The sequence below is a fragment of the Cydia strobilella genome, chromosome 25 (assembly GCF_947568885.1).
Source record: "Cydia strobilella chromosome 25, ilCydStro3.1, whole genome shotgun sequence".
Classification (NCBI taxonomy): Eukaryota; Metazoa; Arthropoda; class Insecta; order Lepidoptera; family Tortricidae; genus Cydia; species Cydia strobilella.
The window spans coordinates 28,113-53,552 of NC_086065.1; the positions used below are offsets into that span (position 1 = coordinate 28,113).

The 25,440-nt window shown below is 37.7% G+C and overlaps 1 protein-coding gene across 1 annotated transcript; it reads left to right on the forward strand.

Annotated features, from left to right (window-relative positions):
• The first annotated feature begins 635 nt into the window (after positions 1-635).
• On the forward strand, positions 636-20,112 carry LOC134752696 (RYamide neuropeptides-like). Its single transcript, XM_063688376.1, has 5 exons — positions 636-665; positions 8,096-8,193; positions 9,709-9,799; positions 9,994-10,143; positions 19,392-20,112. The coding sequence occupies exons 2-5, from the start codon at positions 8,121-8,123 to the stop codon at positions 19,420-19,422; spliced, it is 345 nt and encodes a 114-aa protein (XP_063544446.1). The 5' UTR covers positions 636-665; positions 8,096-8,120; the 3' UTR covers positions 19,423-20,112.
• The last annotated feature ends 5,328 nt before the right edge of the window (positions 20,113-25,440 follow it).

Sequence of the window (25,440 nt, forward strand, 5' to 3'; positions counted from 1 at the left end):
TGGCTGGGCAGGAGGCCCTTATAATGGCTGTTGGCGCTTACGCTGTTATTAAAGACGCTCCACTACTAATGCGGTGTTCCGCCACGTAAGCCCCAAACGTCATACATAAGGTTCAGCTCCCAGAGCCAGTACAGTACGTATGTAAGTTAAGTAGGTGGCAGTGAGATGCCATATCAAACTGACACCATCAAGTTGTAAAGTTCTAATGAGACCAATTCAAACTTACATTATGACAATAAAACGATAAGTAAGTATCTAAATGATGTGAGACGCGCGTGCATCTCGCTCGTATGGTCACGCTCCGCGATTGTTAAGCCATTTAGGGTCCTAGCTAAATTGGTTGCTAAAATCCTAAATTAAATTGCTTAACAATAACGGAGCGTGACTGTACTTGTCCGTACATGTATTGGAGCGAGCGAGACGCACGGTCGGTGATTTCATGTAGACATAATTTTGGTGTGTTTGAATTGTCCTCAATGGCCTCCGGTCGTCATCGTCATCGCTCGGGCTATCGGGCTCCTTGGGTGAGCGCAAGGCGAGGGCGGGCGGCGGGCAGGCGGGCGGGCGGCGCGGCGCGGCTAGGGCGGGCATATATACCGCGGACACCGCGCTCCGACGACACACTACTCCTACCACCGCGACCTCGCAAGGACCACATACCACAGGTGAGTACCTGCAGTCTACAGTACAGTACAGTACTAGAACATTACCTAGTCAAGTAATGGTAGAGAAATGTGGAACATAATTTTAGTGAAAATTATGAAAATGTTAGTGCAAATATTTTTTGTTTTTTTTAACGTATAGATAATTGAGCTTTGCTATTTGTATATATAAATAAAATATGCGAAAAATGTAATACCTCGTCCACTAAAAAAATAAAGATGTCGTGAGTTCATACATAATTTAAGCCTAATAGAGTAAAATTAATTACCCACAAAAAAAATTAAAATATATTTACGATTGTTGTAAGATATAACACTGTCAAAAAATGGTTGATAATGATCGTATTTACTTTTGTTAAATATCTTAATATGAAAATTTCGTTATTTATTTCTCGAAGTCTCCAGCACGCGTTGATGTCTTAAGTGAATGAACCGAGTTTTTACGTGATGGTTAGGTAAATAAATACTATACTATAAATTAAAAACAGTTAAATTATAATTTTCATTAACAAAAAAGTACAATAATGTCTACGCCGTTTTCATTTATTTATCATGTATTAACAAACTCAAAGCAATTTTAATACGAAAGGCATATTATACAATCGAGGAATTTTTATCAGATAATGCATTATTTAGAGTAAATACTTATTAGTCCAAAGAATTAATTATTTTTATTTTATTTTATTATTTACTATTGTTGGGGCTTTTATGATGATGAACTATATATACCTATACAATTACAAAATAAGTACCTAACTAATGCAATATAGAAAATAAAGGATAATAATATAGGATATTTAATAAAAAAAATTGTTTATTATTATAATTAATTTTGCAAGTTTTAAGGTAAAAATTTATTATTTGTAAATAGTTTAGTATTAAGATTATTATTATTGCATTGCCCTAACAAGGTATCATGTACCTGCTTAATAATGTTTTATACCATCCTCTGTCATGGACATGATCGCAATAAAATATATGATATGAATATGAAAATATATGTATATATATATTTTATTTTATTTACGTAAAATCTTCTCAACCAAATTTAACTGTTAAAAAGAAAATGATAAACGAAAAAAAATGGTTTAAGTCAGATATAGTTATAGTTTTATTTTTATTGTATAAGAATAATAAGTATTATTGTAACTACAATAAAGTTTTATACAAAATTAACTATACATATGTTTTATAACATCTAATAAGTAAATATTTATTTTCATTAGTACCTACGTTCTTTATTCAAATACCCTTTTATATTAAATAAAAGTCGTGCTATTATAATTCATGTTCTTTTGTACATTAGGTTTTTCTTTTGTGCACTAAATTTTAAATAAATAAATAATTGAAATTGTTTGACATACCCCGCGGAGCCCAAAACTGTGGGCGGTCTTCGTAGGATGAGTGGGAGTGCATATCTACTGCATAGGTGTGCACTGTGCACCTCAGGCTCAGGTAAATCTTTACAAGCTTACAAGTGTATTTTTAATTTCATACTTATTTGTTATTTTTAAAACGTGTTATTGGACATAAAATAAGCAGTTGGGTCCGTGAGCGGTTGTCTGTAGTATTTACATACCTATTAAATGCAAATTATGCCGCTCCTTGATGAGCAAACAAACAATAATCGCGAACAAACCCGCCTAACGAACTAACTCCGCCAAGAAAGGGTTAGTTCCGACGTCGGCGGCAGCGAGCTCACTGGGAGGGCCGATTCTGATATAATAATTTGTTGCGGTTTTGATCTTAAAGATACGACCTTAAAGATTGCTCACGCTAATTGGTGCATGCAAAATGAAGTAAAAGTCGTGCGTGAGATGGTATGATGCTTATCATCAAGACGATCGTCAAGGTTGTATTAAATATCAGTCAAATACCATTAAGGGGCCCACTGATTACCAGTTCGCCGGACGATATCGGCCTGTCAGTTGTTTGGAACTGTTAAAGTTTCGTTCTAACTAACAGGCTGATATCGTCCGGCGGTCTGATAATCAGTGGTCCCCGTAATATATTGCAATATGTTACGGGGACCTGTTACATTAGAATCGACCTCAGGGTCTCTCCTTTATCATTTTATTGCAATTAGAAAGAAACGCATAAAGCTTATTATGAACGTGACTCTCGTCTCGTGTAGTCATGTTCATAATAAGCTTTATGCGTTTCTTCATATTTATTGTTCGTGAAGTAATCGATTGTATTCTACAACGACTACAACAAAGTGTTCATTTTATTTAACTATGCTTTATTTAACATGTAAGTATTTATAAACTGAAATAGATATCATACACTAAAGAAAAAGTGACCGCGTCCACCGGTGGCCGAGGCGGGAAACGAATCCGCCTCTTCAACTTACGCGGCTAACATCGTGATCGTGACCACTAGACCATCCGGCCACGGCGCGGCGGTACCCGTCCCAAATTCTCTGGTGTATGCTATCTTTGGGAGACCGGGCGCTTTTGACCAACTCTAAGGGCGAGGAGTACGTGCTTGCACCTCCTATACGAATCCTTTACTGAATTACGGTATAGATAGATGGTGCTGCCATCTATCCAACTAGGGAACAAATCAAATTATTTTTTTATGAAATATTTTGATTTGTGTTTTTTAAGTGGGCACACTACTATACTATATATATAAATTATAAACTGAAATAGATATCATATACTGAAAAAAACCGGCCAAGTGCGAGTCGGACTCACGTTCCAAGGGTTCCGTACATTACACAATTTTTAACAGCTATTTTTTATGTGAAACGTGAGAATTGAGATCTTTCAAAAATCCGTAGGGGTCGGATCAAAACTAAGTAATTAAGTCCAATCCACGCTTGACTGCACATTTCTAATAGGTTTTCCTGTGATCTATAGGTATTTAGGTAAAGAGCTAATTTGTATATTTTTTTTAACATTTTAGACCCTGTAGTTACGGAGGCAAAGTGGGGGGGGGGACGGTCATTTTTTGGCTATTTTCTTAAATAACTTCTAAAGTATTTATTTTAAAATTACAAAAAATATATATTTGAGATTCTCATAACGAGCTCTTTCATTTGATATGTAACACAATATAGTTTTAAAAACCTTATTTTTTAAGTTTTTCATTAACCCCCCAAAAGTGGCCCCCAATGTTTAAAGTTTATTTGTTTACGTTACATGTTCGTCTTTGGGTCACAAAATACGTATGTGTACTAAATTTCAACTTAATTGGTCCAGTAGTTTCGGAGAAAATAGGCTGTGACAGACGGACAGACAGACAGACAGACGCAAGAGTGATCCTATAAGGGTTCCGTTTTTTCCTTTTGAGGTATGGAACCCTAAAAAGTGACCAAGTCCAAGTTTTCCTTTATTTAATTTTCTTCTTCTAACGGTTGGTTGGTTTTCTATGAGAAAACAATCCATTGCGCCTGCATTTTTAAAATTTGCAGCTTTTTCTCTGACGGTAATGGCTTGTCAAACTATAATTTGGAGTATCGCTTGCAGAAGTATTTGTTTGATAGAAGCACGTTTATTAGAGGTGAGAGTGAGTGATGGTGTATTTATAGCACTGATTGCGTGAGATGAGGCGCAGTAGTGGTGTAATGAGCGGGCAGCGAGGCGAGCCGTGCTCGAGCGCACGAGGCGGCCGAGGCGGGACCGGGAGGCGGCTGTTATTGCACGATCCACACCACACGTGCAACGAGCGAGCGATTTAGAGCATCAGTAAACAGACTATATATGTATAGTCAGCATCAAACTTACGAACACCTTCATAGACAGTCACTAACCCGGCTAAAGTGAGTGGTGTATTTATATCATTGATTGCGTGAGATGAGGCGCAGTCGTGTTATTCCACGCGTGCAACGGGCAAGCGATCGGGAGGATATGTAAACATTTCGTAATATCGCGGAAAGGGTAGCGATTGAAATTTCATTTTTGTTTAATGGCAAATATTGCACATTTCAAATATAACTGTTTGTGTTCAGTACTTAGTCGTATTCTGGTTTTATATCTAGCATCATGTTGAGCTGGGTCCATTTCGTGATGTGCTATTAATATTTAACATGTCTAATTCTAAAACGATCTTAACAGAAATACTATTTAATTAATTATTTAAAAGCCAAACTAGATTCGCTTAATCCCATAAAAGGTCGTTATAATAGTGACGATAAGCCGTGTCTTGTCCATGAATGTTCACGCTAAAGTACTTACATATAGCGACCTTGAACCTAACCTAAAGACCTAGATGATTAACATTTCTACTGAGTAAAGTGTAGCAAGTCAATAAAATTGTCCCGCATTTCCCTTGGTTCCGACCCACAATCCCCACAAATAAAGGTAATGTCGCGCCGTGCTTCCCGGCCGCGGTCGCGCCGGTAATGATCGCTTCCGGACTCCGACAACACAACCGTTTCCGGCCGCTTCACTTTTTACTTTCAATGGGTTAAAAATTTATAAGATGGAAATCCTTTTGACACTCAGTGAAAGAATGATGCCATCAAAAACATTCTTGCAACGCAATTATTCTATAAAAAAAGTTTTAATCATAATCATAAATCATTTATTCGTAAAAACATAGGTACAAAAATTAGGTCTTATAAATAAACATGTTGTGGAACACTATGTTTTGCCTGTAGGCGTACGATTGGTTTACAATGCTTATCATGCATAATTATTTTATAAATTACAATTCATGCATATATAAAATTGATATAATATTAAGTAACAAGAAAACAATGTCAAGGAGAGATCAGTATAAAATTTCAATAAAATTAAATATATTTGTCAGCGCAATAAATTATAAGTCAATATCATTTAGAAATTGTTGTACACTATAGTGTGTTATTATAATAACATTTTTTTACTAATAGCAATTTCAGTTCTTTCTTGAATTTTCCATGTTTTAAATCTTTTAGATTGTTTGGAATTTTGTTAAATATTTGTGGTGCCATTCCCAAAATACTTTTTCGTGTTTTACAATTTTTATTGCGTAATGCGTTTTCATACTGAGGTCTTACGGGGAGCCTTCGTACGTCAGCAATTTTGTCATACAACTTAGGATTACATTTAACGAAAATTGCTGTTTCCAAAATATATAGACTGGGTAAGGTCAGTATACTTAACGATCTAAAATATGGAATGCAGCTGTCATTTTAAGGCCACACATAGCTCGTACACACCTCTTTTGTACTATAAATGCTGTATCTTTATCAACCGAATTGCCCCAAAAGATAATATCGTATCTTAATGTCGATGCGACCAGTCCGTGGTAAGCAACAAGTAAAGATTCTTTAATTACTATTTTCGAAAGCTTATGTAGAGCGAATGCTGATTTACTTAGTTTTTTACATATTTTTAGTTTTTTGAGAAGTAATGTGAAATCAAGTCGGTTAGTTTAGTCAGTGCCAGGGGGTGTTAATATAAAACCGTATCAATATTAGATATCTTTAATTTTTAATACGTATAATGACTTGGCCATGGGCCCCAAAGGTCCGGGACCCCATGGTCCCAAGATAATATGGTAAGACAGACAAATAACAATAAATTTATTAATTTAACAGTATTTTCGTCTCCATGGAATCACGTAGGTAAACAAGCCGATCGACTTTTAGAGACCCTCAGAGCTCATAGCTTCATCACCTTTCCCATAATGTTTGCTTAAACGATCGTTAACTTGTGATACGAATTATATACCGATATGTTAATGATCTGAGCCAAGCAAAAGAGAATGCATCGTACGAGCAAATCAAAAGACTGGCTCAGGAAAGAAAGGATTGGCAATTACTCTACCGACAAGAGCAAAGCTCTTAAGTTATGATGATGATGATGTTAATGATATCGATCTCATTTAGAACCCGACGACTAACGGGTTGGCTGTGATAGTCCAACCAAACGCTCCCAATTATGGTACAAAATTAATTTAATCACTATTCCTGATTAAATTTCACCTTACGCCCATGTGACGGTAGCATATTTTGACTAATGTGTAGAGTTTGTGAAGTTAGAAGCTTGGCTTTACAAGAGATCTGATAACTTTTTGACAGTGCGAGCCTTATGGTTTCGTCTTGGCAACATTTTACATGAACACGTTTTTGTAGGATACTTAATTACCTTTTAAACTTGTGTTGCAGTGTTGGACTGTTGTTGGGTGGCTTTCGGTTACTAATTTGATTTTTAATAGTAAAAGTGCTTACATTAGATAGCTGTCAATCATTGTCGTTGGATACCGGACTAATTCCTACATTTCCTACGACGCCCATTTTCCTCTAGGCTTATTTGTCGAGGCAAAAACCAAAGCCAGTTAGAAGAAGACGAGTATCAAATCATAACGATTAATCATAAATTAAAATGAAATTTGCATAATGTTTGTCGTTTCTGAATATGCTCCGAGCGAGCGAAGACTTTCAGACTTAATTTCTTCTCCAGACTTATAACAGTTATAACATGTTCCAATTAATATTTTGCCCTCTGGGGACAGGACAGGGACACCTGATTCTGTCGTGCAATATACTTAAGATAACTTCATAAGATATTGTAATATTTGGAAGCTTGAGAAAGGAAGAATAGTTATAAAAGTATGCGTACCTACAGAGATATTTTAATATTTCAATAGCTGCTCTATTTAACTGTGCATGGTATACATACGAGTACATGCCCATGTGTGTGGTGGCCAAACATCGTAGGTTAAACTTCGGCTGTGCTGTATAGTGTATAGTGGAAAAAATCGGTCTCGAGAAAAATGCAAAGAGATGACTACAAAATCGGTCTGTATCCTTAGCATACACACACAGACAGACTAAACTATACTAACTGCCGGTAACTAAACAGACAGTAGGTACCTAGTACCTAGGTCGCCTTGGAGATAAAATGCTCGTGTGATTTCACATTAAGATCGACAATCACACGAAAAATGGCCAATTTGGTTTGACGTTTAAAAAGTGCTAGGGAAAGTGAAACTTCCTATAAGTCGATGTTGATAAAATAAAGACGTAAGACACCGTACTAGCTGTTATGTAATGTTGAAAAAGAGAACTGAATTATTAGTCGATGTGGGTAATTTTCATTATTGTCAGAATGGCTTGAGTCAACGTCAGATGTCAGATATTTACAGTTGCAATAAGAATAAATCAAAGAGGTTGCAAATAGATAATAATAGTTATTTACGATACAAGTGCGAAAAATAGGAAATTCTCAACGAGTGGGGAATTTTAAAACATGACCGTGGAATTACCTATTCGCACGTGTATCGTACCGTACTTTAACCAGATCGTCGGTCCATCTAGTCTTGGGCCTTCCCACGCTGCGTATTCCGGAACGTGGTCGCCACTCGAGAACCTTTTTGCCCCATCGGCTATCGGTTCTGCGAGCAATGTGGCCCGCCCACTTACTTGTATAACCTTATTTATTATATGAATCTCAACAATTAGGTAAGCCTTATTATTAACGCTAAGCTTTCTGTTGAAGGTTGTCGTGAGTGACCATCACCATCATGTCGTGGTGGGTGTGGTGCGCCGCCGCCGCGCTCTGCGCCTGCGCGGTCGCCGAAGAAAAGCGCGCTGAAAGTAAGTACATAGCACTGTTACAGGGGGCAGGTGACCATCCACCATGTGGTGGGTGTGGTGCGCCTCCGCAACGATCTGCGCCTGTGCGATTGCTAAAGAAAAGAGCGCTGAAAGTAAGTCTGCAGCACTCTTACAGTTACCGTGAGTGACTGCCATTCAGCCAGTGACCGACGTGTAATGAGTGACTGGCATGTCGTGAGTAACCTCTCCTTTGCACCTACACGATCACTGAAGAGAAGCGTACCGAAAGTACTGTTACAGAGCGCCGTGAGTGACCGACATGTTGGAAGTACAAGTACATTTAAGTGACCGGCAATACCGGCATGTCGACATGTGGGTGTGGTATGCCGCCGTTCCGCACTCTGTGCCGAAGAGAAGCCCGCCAAGAGTAAAAGTGTAGCTCCGTATTGTCGTGAGTAACTGTCATGCTGTGCTCTCACCGAGACCGACATACGGTAAGTGACCGTCGTGCCGTGAGTGACTATCACGTCGTGGTCGATGTTGTGGTTGTCCTCAGCCATCATGCACGCACTGTGCCTGCGCGTTCGCTAAAGAAAAACGCACCGAGAGTTAGTATTTAGCAATAGTAAATACAGAGTGCGTAGCCAACGTGCAATCGTTTACGCTCCGTAGCGAACTAAACGCAACTGTCACTGTCGTACTAATATGGAAGAGTCATAGAGAGAGATGACTACGGGCACGTTGGCTACGCGACCAGCGGGCGCACCATGGTTCCATTTTTATCGCCTGTCACTATGCCCGTCACTTTTGCACTTACATACTTGTTAGAACGTGACAGGCATGGTGACATGCGATAAAAATGCGACCGTGCTGCGCCCGCAGGTGCAGTGAGTGTCGGCCATGATGTGTGTGTGTGTGTGACCGTTGTGTCGTGAGTGACCGTAATGCCATAGCCCTGCCACTGCGCCTGCGCGATTGCTGAAGAAAAGTAACTTAGTAACAGTCAGGTTTTTAACGTTATTTGTACGGCTGCGGGTATGTGGGTCTCAATAAAAATGAGGAATGGAGAAAGGACTGGACGTCAGATCCGCCTCCGCGTAGACAGTCCCTATCGAACTTTGACCCTACAAAAAAGCCAGGATGTTCTTCCGCTCCCAGAAAGGAATGATGCCAAATCAACCGACTTCGAACTGAGCATGGACGTTGTGCCGATTATATGTTTAAGTGCGGGTGGCGAAGCTCGTCAGTGTGACTGCGGAGCTCCAAACCAGACTATCTACCACATAATACTCGACTGCCCTAACAGAAAGTTTATTGGCAACCATGAAGACTTGCTCGCTCCTAGCGAAGTCGCAGCCCTATGGGCCAACACATTGGATATATAGGTAGGCAGTTATTTAATTCTTTATTACTCTGTCATTTTTAAGCGACTCGAATCTGGTTTGCCATACTATTAAAAAAAAAAAGGTTATTTGTCTCGTATCGTTCGCCTTACATTAGACATAACATAATCGTATGATATTGGCTCGTCTCTAAAGTGTGTCGTTGTTGCAGTGTCCCCCCTCCCCTTCGTGCTCGGATCACGCTACGGCCGCTCCCCGGGCCCTGCCGGCGCGCAGCGTCTCCTCGCCCCGAGAAATGACAGGTAAATACAAGAGCCATTGCATTCTGATGTCAGGGTTGTACGTTACAATTGGCCTGACAGACAACTCAGTCCTTTCAACACAATGTTTACTAATTTTTTTTATATTAAAGGAAAAATTACACTTCCGGCAGGACTTGAACCCGCAACCTCTACAATCCTTGCATTGCTCTTAAGAAATTTCAAACAACTTTAAGGTTCTTCATGGGCAGCCGCTACGGCAAACGCTCGGAGCCGGACACCGCAGGGCCAGGCACGACACACGTGCGTGCGCTGCTCTGCGAGTACACGGGGGTGCCGCAGCTGTACCGCTGCGAAGGCGCGCCGCCTCTTGTAGAAACGACGAGGTATGTTCAACTCTTGAAAACAAAACGCCAAGTGAACTGAATGGAAATGAATAAGTCATTTTTCGTTGTATTTGTATATATCTGTCTTCTTGATACATTTTTACCTTTCCACGGGGTGAGGATGGCCGGGGCCGGACTTATCGACGTGAAAGCGAGATAACGACAGTGGCTGTTTCTCTTAACAGCGTTACTGCTGCACGGAAACTTGGCTCCTACCCGGTATTTTTGATGGGGAACTATTCGACTCTCGCTATAACGTTTACCGCACGGACCGCGATTACGACAGGTGCGGGGTGACGCGCGGCGGTGGCACGCTTGTTGCCGTGCGCCGTCAACTCAATGTAGAACAAAGAGACTTTCGCTCTTTATTAGATTTACCAGATGCCGATATTACCTGGATAGACATTATTTTATCTCAGGGTCCTATTGCTAAAAAATTGAGACTATTTGCATGTTATTTTCCCCAAAACAAGTTTCAGGCGGAATCTCAACTCTCGTTTTTTGAACATGTGTCCGACATATACACTGATTCCCCGGATGACGTATTTGTGGTTTTGGGCGATTTTAATATTACGGATGCTGTCTGGATACCTGCGGATAACGGTGAAAACAGTTTGATAATGGTGAATCCCAGTTGTAATTCTTTGACATTACAGCTGTCGGCATTTATTAGTTTTACTGGATGGCATCAATTTAATAATATCCCAAATAAAAATAATAGACAATTAGATTTAGTCATATCAAATAATTTTTGCAAGTTATCATCTGTGGAACCTTTAGTGCCAATAGATGGTCATCACCCGGTATTTTGTGTAAATATTGATTAAAAGTTGATCGACCACTCACTGAAACCAGCTCCTCGCACCGTCCGTCGTTTTTTTGCAGCAGACTACGACTTGGTTGATGCTGAACTACAGAAGGTAGACTGGGACCACTATATTTCATCGGATAACGTTGAAAAAGCTGTTGATAATTTTTACACAATTTTAAATGAAATAATAGATACACTTATACCAACCAAAACTATTAATTCAAACGAAAGAAAATATCCTATTTGGTATTCGTGTAAGCTAATTAAACTGATAAATAAAAAAACTAAAATGCATAAAAAATGGAAAATTTATAAAAGACAGTCAGACTACATTGCCTTCTCAAAGTTACGAACTACAATAAAAAAGTTAGAAGATTTTTGTTATACTCTGTACATTTCTAGAACCGAAAAAAATATTCGCTTTAATTCAAAATCATTTTGGTCCTTTATAAAATCAAAAACTAATAATAGCGGCATACCAGACTCTCTCTTCTTAGATAATGATATTGGTCAACATATTTCAGAATTATTTAATAAATTTTTCCAGTCAGTCTTTGTAAAAGATATTGATTTATCTATTAACACTACTAATAACAATCCATCCAATAATATTTTAAGCCATGTTAAGATTACATCAACCATAGTTGAAACTTATTTAAAATCATTAAAGGTTTCCAAAGGAAGTGGACCTGATGGAATCCATCCAGTTTTTCTTCATAGATGTCGTACAACGTTAGCAGCACCAATTAGCTTTTTGTTCAACCTTTCTTTGGAGACCGGTGTGATGCCTGAGGCCTGGAAAAAATCGATTGTTGTTCCTATCTTTAAAAGCGGTGATAAACGGAATATAAAAAATTATCGTGGTATTTCAAAACTATCCGTAATACCTAAGCTTTTTGAAAAAATTATATATGATACGCTATATCGTGTAATTAGACCAATGCTTATTCCTCAACAACATGGATTTATTAACAGAAGATCCACTGAATCCAACCTTTGCGAATTACTTGATTATTCTCTGGTCGCTATGGATAAAGGTTCTCAGGTGGACGCCATTTACACCGATTTTTCTAAAGCGTTTGATAGAATCCCTCATTCCATACTTATAAGCAAATTAGAATCATTTGGAATTCACGGCAACCTTTTGAGATGGCTCACATCTTATCTTCGTAACAGAACCCAAGCGGTGGCGGTTAAAGGTCACACTTCTAGCTTTGTGCCTGTGTCGTCAGGCTCCCATCTTGGTCCGTTGTTATTCAACGTTTTTATTAATGATGTCATTGATTGTTTTCAGCATTCGGAAGTCTTATTGTACGCAGATGACATGAAGATATTCAGTGTTATCACGTCACATAACGATTGTCTCAATCTACAATATGATCTCGACAGATTGAATAACTACTGTCAAAACAATAAACTAGGCCTTAACATTGAAAAATGTTGTTCTATCACATTTTCCCGTAAACGTAACCCCATAGTTTATGACTACTCCATAAATGACAACCGCCTTAAAAAGGTGACGGAAATAAAAGATCTTGGCGTAAATATTGACCATGAGTTGCGGCTGACCGCCCATGTTGATAAAATTGTTCGGAAGGCCTACAGTATGCTCGGGTTTATATTTAGGCAGAGTAAAGATTTTAAAGATCCTAAAACAATTATTCTTTTATATAATGCTTACGTAAGATCTCACCTAGAGTATGCTTCCACAGTATGGAGTCCTCATTTCTCTATCCATATTAATGCAATAGAAGGAATTCAAAAAAAATTTATCAGGCGGATGAAGTATAAATTCAAAGAATTTGATTCAAATAATATTATACCCCTTCAAATCAGACGCGAAATTAGGGATCAAACCTTACTATATAAAATCCTAAATGGGCTGGTCGACTCCCCCGCGCTACTCGCCCGCGCCTCTCTGCGCTGCGCGTACCCCCGCACGCGCTCCTCTAAATTATTCGCTGTCCCTTTCCATCGAACCACTTACGCAAAGAACAGATTTATCGTAAGAGCGTGTAAAAATTACAATGACAAATATTCTCATGTTGACTTGTTTTTCATTCCGTCAGTACAAAAATTTGTTTCTGCAATTAAGAGCAAATGAACAAATAATATAATATAACTCTGCTACTATTAGGGCAAATAATATAATTGATTTTGATAGTTTACTATTGTAAAATTAAGTTAAATTAATGCATGTCACGTTTGTGGTTTCAAATTCGCATTGTTTAGTTCTTTAGCACTAGATCTAGAGATAAATTTAATATAATTTCGTGGTTTTCGCGAGTAGAACGTTCAATCCGTTATTCATTTCATCGAGGAGATTGACAGTTAGGAGTTAGTTAGTTAGATAGATAAATAAACGCTTTATCTATCTATCTAATTATAGTCTAGACAAAAAAATTCAAAATCGCTCTCCTTCTTGATACGACTGGCAAATCATGTTACTTAATAATAACAGTTGAAATAACACGTATATTCTGAAAATTTTGAGTATCTATTTGGTATGGTTCAAAATATACAGTCCTTTAAATGTGGAAAATATCATCGTCAGCGGCGCACCGCAATACGAATTCTCAATTGTAAGACCTCGTTATGTTACAAAACTCACTCGAAGGGCTTTAATTATCCTTTAGTTTTTTAATATATTTGTTTATTTAAATATATATTCATCTTTTAGCACGCATTTGAAACCTTTAATCCATGTGCGCGGATTAAGACTCTTTTGGTGAAAAAAAAAACGTCTAGGATGAGAAGTATGAGAATAGGTACGAATATTAAATAAATTTATTTATTTATTTAATCTTTATTGCACAAAAGAAAATACAATCGTACAAGAGGCGGACTTAATGCTATGAGGCATTCTCTACCAGTCAACCTTCGGGTAAAGCAGAGAATTTGTAGGCGGTGCAACATAGTGATTACATATATACAAGTATAGTTAAATAATGCATAGGCATAGACATACGTACATATATCTGTAAATATAATATTCATATAAATACATACAATATACATACATACAAATACATAAGATATCAGATGAAACTTTCAAAACAGAAACACTAAGAATTCATCGTTCTGCCAGCAAAGTACTCACGTAAGGATTTTTTAAATGCAAATCTATTCGGACACTGTCTAATTTTAACAGGGAGACTATTCCAAAGGCGAGCTGCCTGAATAGAGAAAGAATAGGACATGAAACCTGTTCGGTGAGATGGTATGGACAAAGAAAGGTTGCCAGTAGAGCGAAGTTGACGGACACGAGAAACACCATAGTAGTTGAAGAAAGAACAAGTTTGGGAACAAATCAAATTATTTTATTAAATATTTTGATTTGTGTTTTTAAGTAGTCACACTACTATATATAAATTAAAAACTGTAATAGATGTCATATATTAAAGAAAAAGTGACGAAGCCCTCCAGTGGTGAAGGCCGGATTCGAACCGGCGTCTTCAGCTATCGCGGCTAACGCCATGAACCCCTACGCCTGGTGGCGGCGCCTGGTGGTGGTGGTGGCGGGGTGGCCTAGCCTAGCTAGCGTTAGCCGCGATAGCTAAAGACGCCGGATCGAATCCGGCCTTCACCACTGGAGGGCTTCGTCACTTTTTCTTTAATATATGACATCTATTACAGTTTTTAGTTGAAGAAAGATTTGAGATATTCGGGAGATTGGGGATCTATACATATCCCACCAAAAACATTTCATGTAAAGTGTTGCCAAGATTAGGCGCATAAAGCTTTTACACTAAAAAGCTATCAGATCCCGTAGTAGGTACCAAGACTTACTCTGTAAGTCCTAACTTTATAAGCTCTAACTGTATAAAGCCAACATCTTGGTCAAACGTACAGTACGGCTTGGCCGTTTCGTTGCTGTCAAATGGACAAATTGGACAATCCCTTACTGACACTCAGAATTTGAAAGACTTGTGTTACTACTTTATACAACAAGTCCACCGAGGGAGTGTTTATGTGACTGCAACGAAACGGCCAAGCCGTACTGTACGTTTGACCAAGATGTTGGCTTTATACAGTTAGAGCTTATAAAGTTAGGACTTACAGAGTAAGTCTTGGTACCTACTACGGGATCTGATAGCTTTTAGTGTAAAAGCTTTATGCGCCTAGTCTTAACAACACTTTACATGAAATGTTTTTGGTGGGATTTCATTCATTTTTGTAAGACTTGATATACCAGCTAGAAATGACAATTATTCGTTTATAGAATCTACGATAATATAATAATTTTAACATTAGATTTTTATAAAACTTACGTATTGCTAGCGCTATCTATGTAGGGCCTATATAAAGTCAGGAATTTTATGTATTATAAATTGTAAGTTTCTAGAAATTTTAAAGCATTTTTACCATAATCGGAATTGTTTTTAATGAAGTAAGCGTTAGTGAAGGTCTCCGATTCAGCTCACTCAATCGATTTTTGTGAATTTTGTGTTTATGTTTACTACTAAGTACATATTTCATTTTTGGAAAATATACAAAATCACGGAGTCATTTGTAGATCAGCGCCTAAAGAAGTAGCGGTTTCGATATCATTAGGCATTTTTTTCTTTTTTAGACATGTGTTCTATCTACATGCAAACATCTAATGCAGAAATTTTATCTATTTAGATATTTAATTCTTAATGGAGAATAAGTAGCCAAATTTCAACTAGGGATCTAGATACTTTGGTGTGTAGGTACATTACATACTAACGTGCTATCGTGGTGCAGTTGGAAAACCGCGGCTTTGTAGTGCGACGATTAGAGTTTGACATGTATTTTTTAAATTAAAATTTGAATTTAGCGAGTGCGAAGTGCGCGCCGTTCCGGCTCTCCGGCTGTTCTTCTGTATAAGTCGTACGTATTGCTCAACTTATTTTCGCGAATTTTGTGAGCAGAATTTATTGAAAAAATATTAAAATCGCTCACTTATCACACGCGAGTCAAGAGGTATATAAATGAGCTCTCCGAATATGCATACATTGTTACGGATCTTACGGCCGCGTTACTCTGGTGTTTCGAGATCTCTACACGGCGCGAGTTAACAATCGTTGGGAACTGTTTGATGGTACTGTGACATCCGAAAACAAAAAGTACAGTTTTATGTTTTTTTCTAATAGGCTACACTTATTTAGGCTATGTTCGCGAGGTTCTACAGCTCACAGAACCTCCCTTGTGTTTAAAGTTCACCATCTCGCGTCACCGCGTTATCCCGGCATTTTTAACCACGACACGGCTAATGGGAGCCTGGGGTCCGCTTGGCAACTAATTCCAAGAATAGGTAATAAGTAGTAGTAGTAGTAGTAGTAAACTCTTTATTGTACAAATATACACATTAAAAATTACATGGTACAAATAATAAGATGTACAAAGGCGAACTTATCCCTATGAGGGATCTCTTCCAGCTAACCTTTGAGTAGATAAGCGTAGGCACAAATTTTTACGAAAGCGATTTCCATTATTAGGATTAGTCCCGTTTCCTCACGATGTTTTCTTTCATGGAAACGCGACTGATAAATATAATTTCGTACATAAGTTTCGAAAAACTGATTGGTACGAGCCGGGGTTTGAACCCGCGACCTCCGGATTGAAAGTCGCACGCTCTTACCGCTAGGCCACCAGGTCGTTATTCTTTATATTTGTCTAAAATATTCGATATCCTAAATGTCAAATAACTTATGCTTCTCAAATGCTACTGCGAACGGTAAATAGTCATATCATAATAGGAAGCTTACATTCACATATGACCTTTTATTTTCGGACGTCACTGCCGTCACCGGTAGGTCAGACAGAGTTCTCAACAGCTGGCTACTCTTAGTCGTAGGCGTCTAGATATCTCGGACCCACCAGTGTAACCTGACTGTAAGCTCCGTAACAAAATAAGCGTAATCGGAGAGCTTACTTATACCGGTTTGTTTAGCCCTTCACTCGCGTGTGATAAGTAAGCGATTTTAATATTATTTTTTAAAGTTCATTACGGCGCCATCCAGTGTTGAGTAGCTGTATTAGATTAGTGTTAGGCGAGCTATTTTGAAATAATTAAAGAACAGATTATGTTTCATAACTTTGACATTATATTTTAGACCGTGGTATATGTTACCTACAGTTGATATTCATTCTAAAAATGACAACCGGTAAAACCCTATTGGAATGGAAAGTTGCTATTAATGTATGCCGCTAAATAGCTGTCATTTCATATTCACTAGTTTATTAATTCTTGCAAGAAACAGTGCCAATATAGAGGGCGCTATTTTGGGTGGTTTACGTGAACCTGGTTCAAATCGATACTTCGAAAACTTTTTGTTTTTTTTTACCGTTGTTTTTGTATTAGCATTCCGATCACTGCTACCACACAAAATTTCACGATTCTAGGACTAGAGGAACCAATGTTTTCAGGATTAGAGGTATTTTTAGGTACCCCCATTTTAAGGGGTTGCAGGGCGAAAGTTACAGATTTCTGGTCACCATATGTGTCTGCATACAGACCCATCCCTACATGCCAAATTTCAGCCTTCAAAGACTTCAGGAAGTAGTCTGTATTTTCTATGACGCGAATTTCATGTGTTTCGGACAGTGAAAATTAAGGTACTATAAAATTTTAAGTATAATAGGTAGCTTAATAAAACTTGGTGTTTTTGATAAGTCTACTGAGTACATGGTATACAAAAAATTTCAGCTCTCTAGCATTGTCCAAGCCGAAACTACGAGGGTTCGAAAATATGGCGAAACGTGCCGAGAAAAGATATGCACTGCCTTTTGCCCTTTGTCTCGTCTTGGCGGGGGCACGGCCGTGCCCCCAGATAATAAAGCGGAAGAGGGTCGAAAGTCTGTACATGGAAGATATTCGAAAAAAAATTGGCTGGGGATACTTAGAATCGATAACAGAACACGTTCCAACAGTTTTTAGAATTTTTGTCTGTTTGTCTGTTTATCTGTTTGTCTGTTTATTTGACCGCGCATCAAATGAAAACGGCTGAACGGATTTTGATGCGAACTTACTAATCTGTCGAAAAAATCCACGGCCAGGTTATAGGCTATAAAAATTTGAGAAATTTAACCCCTAAGGGGATTGAAAAGGGGGTGAAAGTTTGTATGGGGTTCAAGATTTATTTTAAGCTAGCAATTTGTAACTTCGTAAAAAGATATATTATTGAAATACAAGAAAACTAATTTCAGCGTTTTTGACAATTCATCCCATAAGGAGGTGAAAAAGAGGTTGAAAGTTTGTATGGAGATCAAATTTTTTTCGAGTGCGATACATGAAACTTTGTATATGGGCATATTATTATAATATAGGAAAAGTGAATTCAGCGTTTTCCTATATCATTAACTTTCCCGCGTTAATATCTCTCTGAATATTGATCCTAGCGAAAAATTGTACAGAATCTTTCTTGTAGGCAATTTTATGCAGATTCCTTGTGAAGCAGAAGATTTTTTGCTGTGCACCACCGTTTTCGAGTTATTTACGAAAACCTAGAAAAAGCTTTTGTTTAATCTTTAAAGGGCTGTATATTTGGAACCATAGCAGATGGGTACTCCAAACTTTCAGAAAATACGTGTTATTATTACTGCTATTTTCGGCAATAATTATTATAAAAAAATATATTAAAAAAATATGGGTCTCCATACAAGGAACTCATTAGGGTCGGTAATAATGGCCGCCATTTTGAATATCAATTCAATTCAATTATTTATTTAATTCGAATCATATCCCACTACTGGTGAATATTTCGATCGGGCAACCGGCAAATTTGGATTCAGCGGGGTCAAATTAGGTTGAAAAACCCGGTTGCCAAAAAGTAACATGATTTACCAGTCGAAATCGATTTTATCAAAAATATGACCTAACTATTAGGCTTGATCTGTCATTTTAGTACCAAATTGAATTGTTATGAAATGTTTAAATATTATAACCGCTTTTACAATAAAATGAACTGAATTGTTATTATTCTATGGAATTTAACTTTTTATTAAACTAAATGCAATTAACAAAAACAAACATAATAAAACTTAACCTATAGGTAAAAAAAAAATATTGTCAGAATGACTAGAGTCAATGTCAGGTATTCAATAAGAATAAATCAAAGACGTTTGCCAGCACAGATACTAAACGAACACACTCTTAATTAATATTAATTGTTTACTTCAAAGATGAGCATATTTGTTATTATGATTTGGAAATTGCTTGCTATCGATAAAACTTAAGTCGATATTTAATTAATACTGGTATGTTTAGCCCCTGAAAAATCGGGCCATTTAACAGCTTACCGATTTGCTCTTGTGACGTGGGTGGGGCGTTAAAGGAGAACTACTTGGTCTTGATTATAGATTTATTGTGTATAAAATAGCATATGTAACAGTTTATATAATAGAGCCCTGTAGGGGTAAGACGTAGCACACACTACACTCTGATTGTAACAAAATTTTTTGCTGTTCACAGGAGAGGCTCTGACGAGGGCGTAGAAGACTAATCCCCCTGCCGACCCCGCTCCCCGCACCTCCCGCGACCATTCTGCTGTCTCACTCCTACACGTCAGAACTAATCAGCGGACTCCCTCACACCTCAACGTATCATGTCTCAAATGAGTCCACAGATCTTCATACACTTTGGACGCTTCTGTAGGCGCAATGTTACTAGTGGCATGTCAACTACTCAAAATGTACCTGACGAGGTTGTCAATTAATCGAATCCAGGAGTCTCCAAAATCCATCCCGTGGAAAATGCTAATTCCATAAAATCCGGACCGCAAAAATGGCAACATGGCCCACGGGTCAAAAACCTTGGAGACCTCGGAATTCAAATCCATGGAATCCGAATGCTTGTGATACCTCGCGAAGATAGATTTTTTAAAAAGAGAATTATTGACTATATCATTATTAGTATAACAGTAAAGTACACCTTTGGGTTTGGTGACCCATGAGGGTTTGTTCACCCGAGATATCAAGTGGATCTGGCAGATGGTGGCGGAAGGAATGCGACTGGTGGCTCCTGGAGTGATCTGCGCTAGGATAATTTATATTAGATGATAACCCCCTTCTGAACCCTTATCCCTGGTGTTGCTAAGCGCTCGCTTTCTCAATTATAAAAAAGTATAAACTGTAAAGGAATTCTCATACCGATTATAACTGTCGTATAAACTAAAGACTACAGATTTTCTACATAATATGACATCTAACATTATTTTAAAACTGTAGACGTTTACCAAAAAAGGTAATAATATACATATAATTACTTATAATAATATTTATCTGTTGTTACTAGGACCTGCATTTAATTTAACCTTCAAAATACCAAGACGAGATGAACTGTCATTGATAAAATCTTTGATTTTTACAGTTTAAATGTAGTTTTAAAAGTAAGTGAGCGCTCGCGCGGGGGTGAAGGCTGGGCGCTCCCGGCGGCTGCGGCGGGGGTTGGGGGTTGGGGGTTGAAGGGGGAGGGTCAGTCGTTGGTCACTGTTGACTTACTGTTCAACTGCATGTATACTGTGGTTTTTCATTGTGGTTATTCATTGGATTTTTTAACCATCTTGAAGGGCCGAGTTAAGCTAAGATGCAGTAAAAACTAAAATTTGCCAATACTTACAAACTTTTTTAATACGAGTAGGTCCGGTGTGGTACGTAAAGACATACACTATCTCTGGAGCATCGGTTTATTCTGGTATGTGGTACTCCTCACATGTACTATTTTATACTAATTGTTATTATAAAAGCTGAAACTTCGATGAAGATATATTTATGATCCCTTCTAAATACAGACTAGAAACTACTAAAAAGTGGAAACATATAGTTTCCCATAAGACCTCGTCGCTTCGCTCGGTCAAAAAATATAAAGACGTTATTTTATGTAAGCCAGAAGTGACCAACGCATGGTATGTTAACATTAACTCTAAGTATTATTAGATAAATTATAATTAAGTATGATGTTAGATTCTTGTTAATATAAATAATAAGGGCGGGCGCCTTGGTCATCGTCTCTCCTCGTTTCGCAATATGACTTGTATATGTTGTCTCTGTCGACGGCCCGGCGCGCGCCCGCCGGCGGGCCGCTCGCCTCGACGTTGTGGCAGCGACGCGCCGGCCGCCCACTGGAAGGACTCTGCATATATTTAAATAAACCGGAATCAAACCGTACTATTTGTTTTAATCACAAAATCACCCTGTATACTTGTCATACAAACTCTATCGAGCTGAAGTTGCGAACATTTTCCAAAAGTTCAAAAAGTTCTCGGAAATAGGAAATAGGTATCAGGAACTTTTCACAGGAAAATGAGGAGACTTTCATTCAGTACGGCTACCACCAGTTTGACACTGGACATATTGGCTAGCGTGTGCTTCACTTACTTTCTATACATCTCGCTCGTAGGTACTCGCATATTAGTGAGAACGAGATGTATAGAAAGTAAGTTACAGATGTACTTAGTGCATAATTCATTTCCATCGTATTTTCACGGAAACGTACTAACGTGTCTTGCTATTTCAGTCAGTCTCGGTCTCGGTACTAAAACTACTGAGCTTGACTGAAGTAGCATGACAAATACGAACGTCTCAGAGAAAATACGATGGAAAACAATTATCTTTATTGCAGATAACAAGATCCATATTACATTAAAATCACTAGCACAATTAAAAATAACAATAAGTAAATTATACAGGGTGGCTAAAAAATAAGTGCATTCCCGTTGCCACGGAGATTTTGGGATTATACTGAGCAACTTTTACTATGGGACTACCCACGAAATCGCAAAAAAAAAAATTTACCCTCCCATAGAAAATGGACCAGCCAAAATGTATGAAACAGCCAAATTTTTTTTCGCGATTTCGGGGTTGGTCCCATAGTCAAAGTTGCTCAGTATAATTACAAAACCTCCCTGGCATTGGCAACGGGAATTTAAAAAAATATTAAAATGATATAATATTGTCTGGGGTTACCGCGATAGTTACTCGTGAAATAAAACTATGAAAACGCGTATATTGAATTTATAATTGTCACATCCCGAACCGCCCGTTGACCACGAACGCTGTGAAGGGTTCGAAACGTCGGGAATGTCGGGATGTATTATAAATTCAATATACGCGATATAATCCGTTTTCATAGTTTTATTTTATTAAAATTATATTTAAATTAAATTAAAATTTCAGTCATAAAACAAACAAAATAAATAAAAAGGCACATTAAAAATTAAACAATTACAACACAAATATGGGGGAGTCCAAACTGCTTATATGTCAGGTCGACACTGCGACGGCGGTCATGGTGGCCTACTGCAACTTAAAATATCTCTATAAGTATGTCTCTATAAGTAGAACAATTATTAAACTGTAACAGAAACTTTTGAAGTATGATCACCGCACCGTTCATTCATCTATGAATGAAGGCGAATTTTGTCTTGCGTGTACTTGATCTGACGCACGTATCAACTATAAATCTACTCCAACGCCGCAGGCGATAGTATAACTGATGCGATCCCAATAACAACCGAGTGGCCATCCCGGGGGATTAAGGAATACTCACACTTATGGTAATAATATTCTGTATGCTTCCTCGAATCAGTTTTCCGTCGTAAGACCATCAAATAAGCAGTTGATATTGGTTATTTAAGGTGCAGTAGGTTCGGCCAGCAGTTTTTGAAAAATCGTAGCGCTTTTTTAGATTACAATACGGTTAATCGCACTTAAACTACAATCCGGTTGCCAAACTTAACTAGCAATCTTGAGCCTTTCGAAAATCACGAACATAAGGGATAAGGGCAAAACACACAATTATTTTTACACGACAGCCCAAACAAAGGAGTGTATTGTTTTTTATTTATTGCACAGAATAAAAAAATTAAAAAAAATCTACACTTAGCTGCTTGTCCCTCTTTTAGCACCTAACCACGATAACAATAACACGATACGACGTCGTGTCATATTACGACGTCGCGTCGTGGCACGATACGACGTCGTAGCACGTGTCACGTTGCGACGCCGTGTCGTGGAAATCTACGGGGCCAGAGCGTGTCATTTTTGTGACCTTATCTAGAAGAGTAAAATATTATTTCAGGTGACTGTTACTTAACCTACCTCTATATATTTCTTTTAAATACCAATTGAGGTAAAAGGATTGTTATTTATGGAATCGGTAGTTAAATTTAATATCAGAATGAAATTTATAAATACAACAAATCAAATCCATTTAGAACCGCATTTCCATTACCTATTTATAGCTAAAAAAAAACGTAGGTACCTACTTTGACGAGCAATATATACCTACACCTACAAGTCCTACAACCCGCTTCCTAAATAAACTTGCAGAGCATAAGAAATTAAAAAGTACTTTTTTTAAAACAAGTTTATATTTTAAGCAAAAAATGGACATACGTCTTTGTATCTCGGCTACATATTCATCAACATTTAAAATTACTTTAGAAAATTTCATAATTATTATGGGGTTTCGTAAACATTACACCTGAAAGTTTGTGCAAATATCAGGGGGTTGTTTTAAGGTGGAGGGTAGTGGAGGGGGCTGACCTATAGGCGGGCGTGAGTGGACACGGTCGGTGAATTATAATAAGTGAGTTAAAAAAGTGAGTGGTTAATACATTAACGGCCTCTAGCCGTCAGTAGTGATCCTGCTTATTCAAATCCTGGTAAGGGCATTTATGTTTATCACAAATATTTGTTTCTCAGTTATGGATGTTTTCTATGTAATATAAGTATTTATACAAGGTGTTCACGAGGAACCCGAAAGATTTTATCACGCTTTTCTGAGGCCAAAAGAAGGAAACAATGTAATAAAAGTTTAGGTCAAATTCGCAGAAATATATTTTTTTTTGTTTTGTTTTTTGATTTTTTAAATGTACATATAAAGTAAATGTTGTTGGTAAAATTGTCATTTCAAATGGACTTACTTGTCACTTTTTGACATCTATCAATAAGGATACTTAAACTACGTCCCATATGATAGTGGCAACATCGCCATCAAAAATGCGTTTTGCACTATGTAACAATAAAATCTTTTTTTTTTTAAATTAGTATTAACTCTGAAACTAGGCGAATTACAGGAAAGTTTATAGGACATTATTGTCTTAAAATGTTTAAGATATATGTGCTTCTCTGCATTTATTTATGCATTTAGTAAATCATTTTTACTAAAAAACGACTTAATGCCACTGGCACTCTCCTGCAGCTGTTTTTGTCTTAGGCGCCTTCGGATATCGGAAAGGCGCTTCCGATAATTCACCTATGTCGGAGCCCCCGTCAGCTGTCGGACCGATAATATATGTTTGTGTGCGTATGTGTAGGCATAATGCTTGTTGCAGTGTGCGTGACCGCTAATGACGACACCCGGGCGCTACGCGCCCGCGCGCGGCCGGACTACGTAACGGCGATGTAGGATCCTATATCGGATGGGACAATGTAAAAACGCTCTTACTGAGCTGTTGACCTAGGTTATGATCTGTGTAAAATGGTCCTATAATATTTATGTTATATTTATAAGACATAGCATCTATTGAGCATGTGTTCTGTGTCCAAGACTCCGTTTGTTGTATAATATTAATATAGATCGAATAGTCGATGAATTAAACAATACAATAATTATTAGGTAATCGAATTTAAACTGTTGTGAGACATACTAACATTAATTATTAGGTATTTGATGTAGTTACATATTAGCTTTCTTAACTTAAAATGTGTAAATAAATATATAATTATGCATTGAAATGTTTACAAGTGATCCGTTTTCTTTTATCCAGAGTCTCCGTAAAATGTAAATTACGCTTCCTCGGCTACACATCATAATATCCAATCCAGCCGCTTTCACTTAGACGGTCCTGTATTTACAGATTTAGTTTTTTTTATTCAAAATTAATGATCCCCCCCCCCCCCCGAATTATTACATAAAATTGGCTTCCGTGTCCCCCGTAGGAATGAACGTAGTTGTCGCAGTAAGGCATTATTGAGCATTCCTAACAGAAAAACTAAACACGTACTTACATCATTCGTATTTTAGGCGTGTACCTACTCGTACAATGAAAAATGTATGGACGCAGACTTGTTTAGCATTTCATTAGGCCGGTCTATAAAGAAATCAATTTGTAGCTATTAGCTAAGTTAATTGCTCATATGTTTATTTTAAGACTGTTTGTTTCTCAATAAATAAATTAAAAATTTTAAAACACATCCCAAACAATTATCTAGGCTAAATTATATTTTGGTGGACCCATAAAACTGACCGCCTCTGATTATGCGTGACTCTTCCCCTCTCCCCCTCCACTCACCGTTAAAACTTCAATAAACGATTTAATAACCGCCATGTTAATAACATTAACCAATATTAACTTAATATTTGTTCTTAATTAAAGAAACATCATTAGAAGGCAATTATGCAAAAAGTTTGTGAGTGCGGTCGTCTCGTCGCGTGGTGTGGTGTTACATACCTATATATATCGTACACTAGCTGTATTCTGACAATGTGAATCTTCCTTATCACAAAGATACCTATA

Excerpts from the sequence above, each read along its gene's own strand:
- LOC134752696 (XM_063688376.1), top strand. The coding sequence starts at position 8,121 with ATGTCGTGGTGGGTGTGGTGCGCCGCCGCCGCGCTCTGCGCCTGCGCG. Across the intron at positions 8,194-9,708 it reads CGAAGAAAAGCGCGCTGAAA|TGTCCCCCCTCCCCTTCGTG; the intron begins GTAAGTACATAG and ends TCGTTGTTGCAG. Across the intron at positions 10,144-19,391 it reads CCTCTTGTAGAAACGACGAG|GAGAGGCTCTGACGAGGGCG; the intron begins GTATGTTCAACT and ends TGCTGTTCACAG.